Below are 2,500 nucleotides of genomic sequence, written 5' to 3' on the forward strand. Positions count from 1 at the left end.
GCTCCTTTACTTAGAAAGGAGTCAGCTGAGGTGGTTCGGGCATCTGGCAAGGATGCCTACTGGGCGCCTCTCTTTGGAGGTGTTTCAGGCACGTCCATTGGGGAGGAGACCTCGGGGAAGACCCAGGACTAGGTGGAGAGATTATATCTCAACACTGGCCTGGGAACGCCTCGGGATCCCCCCGTCAGAGCTGGTCAATGTGGCCCGGGAAAGGGAAGTCTGGAGCCCCCTGCTTGAGCTGCTCCCCCCGCGACCCGACCCCGGATAAACGGATGACGATGAGATGAGATCGTTATTTATATCCGAGATTATTTAATCTAACCCGATCTAAACTCTATCATGCACCCAAACACGGCGGCGTTTGGGTTTCCTACCTCGGACAACAATTGCCTCGCAACTGGCTGTTTATATCTAGCCGGTGCCATGTTTGGGTGTGTGTCTGTGCCGTAAAGCATTTTCGAAACTACAATCTGACTACATTTTCGAGGATACTTCCGCTGCGTCACATCCGGATTGTGTCGGTCCGAACAGATCAAGTTGCATATGCGCTTTTTCACTGGAGAGGCGACATGGGTAAATGACACACCCACCAATCAACCCAGAAATGGATGCAGAACCATCAGCATAACTCTCAACCTGCATACTTAATGTAATTTTGGCTAAAAAAGTTGCATAGTGGGCCTTTAAATGCGCACACACACGCGGGCTCATAAAAAAAACACTATTTTTTTTACACATCATCAGGCTGTTAAACAACATGTGTTAAAAACAGGCGTGCTCACGGGACCACCGTGAATTTTGCCGCCGGGGTGAGATATGCTTTTTGCTCTCTTTCACCCCTCTGACACTCTTTTTCCATCGCTCCCTCTCTCCTGTCCCAATTACTGGTACTGTAAAGGTAGTGGAGCTGAAAGAGCATGAATCACGCCCGCAGTCCTCCTCGTCAAACCCACAAATGGTTATTTGTAGAGCTGTCAAGCGATTAAAATATTTAATCGTGATTAATTGCATTAATGTCATAGTTAACTCACGATTAATCGCGATTGATCGCAAATTATTTTTCTATGCTAAATATCCCTTGATGTTTTTGTCCCATAATTCTTCTCATTTTAATTCTCTTATCAACATGGTGAAGTGCATCGGCTTGCCTTGTGCAAATGATTTTTTATTGATAACAACATTGGCATATACTGATCAAAACAGGACGATACAAAAAAAGAGCCCATAGTGCAATTAAACGACTGCTTTGAACAAATGTCATTTGAACATAGCAGTCAGGCTACTGCTTCTTTGTTTTGAGCCAAAAAAAAAAAAAAAATTGTTTATTTTTGTTTAATAAAATAATCGCGTTAATCGCGCGATAAAATTTTTAACGCCGTTAAAATTGGTTTGTGTTAACGCCGTTAATAACTCGTTTAACTGACAGCTCTAGGTATTTGTTGTTGATAGTAGTCAATGGTAATATGTTTTCTTCTTTTTCTCAGGGTCATAAATTGCCAATCTTTTGAAGGCGTACTTTGACATTAAACATGATGATCTGAGATCATCATGATTAATGTCAGATCATCATCTGTTGATCTGAGAGCATAACGACAACATATTTTGTAGATTGGATTATTCTGTGGGTAGGTATGATAGGTATGATGTGATTGGTCTAAACATTGGCACACATTATCTGTTGATACGTAGTTGTAACTCTCTCATCATGGCAGGGTTTGGGAAAACAAGGGCAGGTATTAATTTAAACCTGGGAAATGAAACAAAGGTATGTGGGCGCGTGTGCGTGCATTCACTTGTGTGTAAGCTTGCACAACTGTGTGCATTCGATAAATACTCACAGGGTTTCCAAACTCTGTAGGCCCTCGAAGCATCTCTCTCCCAGGCTCTGGATCTGGTTGTTATGAATGTGCCTGGAGCAAATCCATGTGCATATTTTTCAATAACTCAAAAGGGCCCACATTCATCATGATCTCGCTAGCATTCTGATACATAAATAATCACTCTTGTTCAAACAGAAAAAACAAACAAAAAAAGAGAAACCTAAAACCGGGACGAGCTAAACAAGCTAAACAAGAAACGGTTTGCAAACAAACTATATAAATAACAGAGCGCGGGGCCCTCACACATCGCACACAGAGAGGAGGGGGACAGAGAGGGACGGGAGGCGGCGGCCGGACTACTCACAGCACCACCAGGGCCGAGAGGTTGGTGAAGGCGTGGTCGGGGATGTGCGTGATCCGGTTGAGGGCCAGGGTCATGGCCTGCAGGGAGGGCAGAGAGTCCAGCGCGGCCACGGGGATCTCCGTCAGGGAGTTGTCGTCCAGCCACAGGTGTCTCAGGGAGCCCACCCCCCTGAAGGCCCCTGCAGGGACCTCAGACAGGAGGTTGGCATCCAGGCGCCTGGGAGGGGGAGGAGCAACGACGTGTTGGAGAGGACAGGGGAGGTCTTGGATGGGCAATGCGGCCACCTGTTTTGTTTTGTTGGATTTGTTTGTCTTTA

At 45.6% G+C, this 2,500-nt stretch overlaps 1 protein-coding gene across 1 annotated transcript in view; it reads right to left on the reverse strand.

Annotated features, from left to right (window-relative positions):
• The window catches only part of lgr6 (leucine-rich repeat containing G protein-coupled receptor 6), a 20,504-nt gene that overhangs the window by 12,543 nt on the left and 5,461 nt on the right, over positions 1 to 2,500 (reverse strand). Inside the window, exons 2-3 of the mRNA XM_030355841.1 lie at positions 2,185 to 2,400; positions 1,839 to 1,910 (exon numbers count right to left, since the gene is read on the reverse strand). Of these exons, the coding sequence (XP_030211701.1) occupies positions 1,839 to 1,910; positions 2,185 to 2,400 (288 nt within the window). The remainder of the gene's footprint in view (positions 1 to 1,838; positions 1,911 to 2,184; positions 2,401 to 2,500) is intronic.

Source organism: Gadus morhua, chromosome 1 (genome assembly GCF_902167405.1).
Source record: "Gadus morhua chromosome 1, gadMor3.0, whole genome shotgun sequence".
Classification (NCBI taxonomy): Eukaryota; Metazoa; Chordata; class Actinopteri; order Gadiformes; family Gadidae; genus Gadus; species Gadus morhua.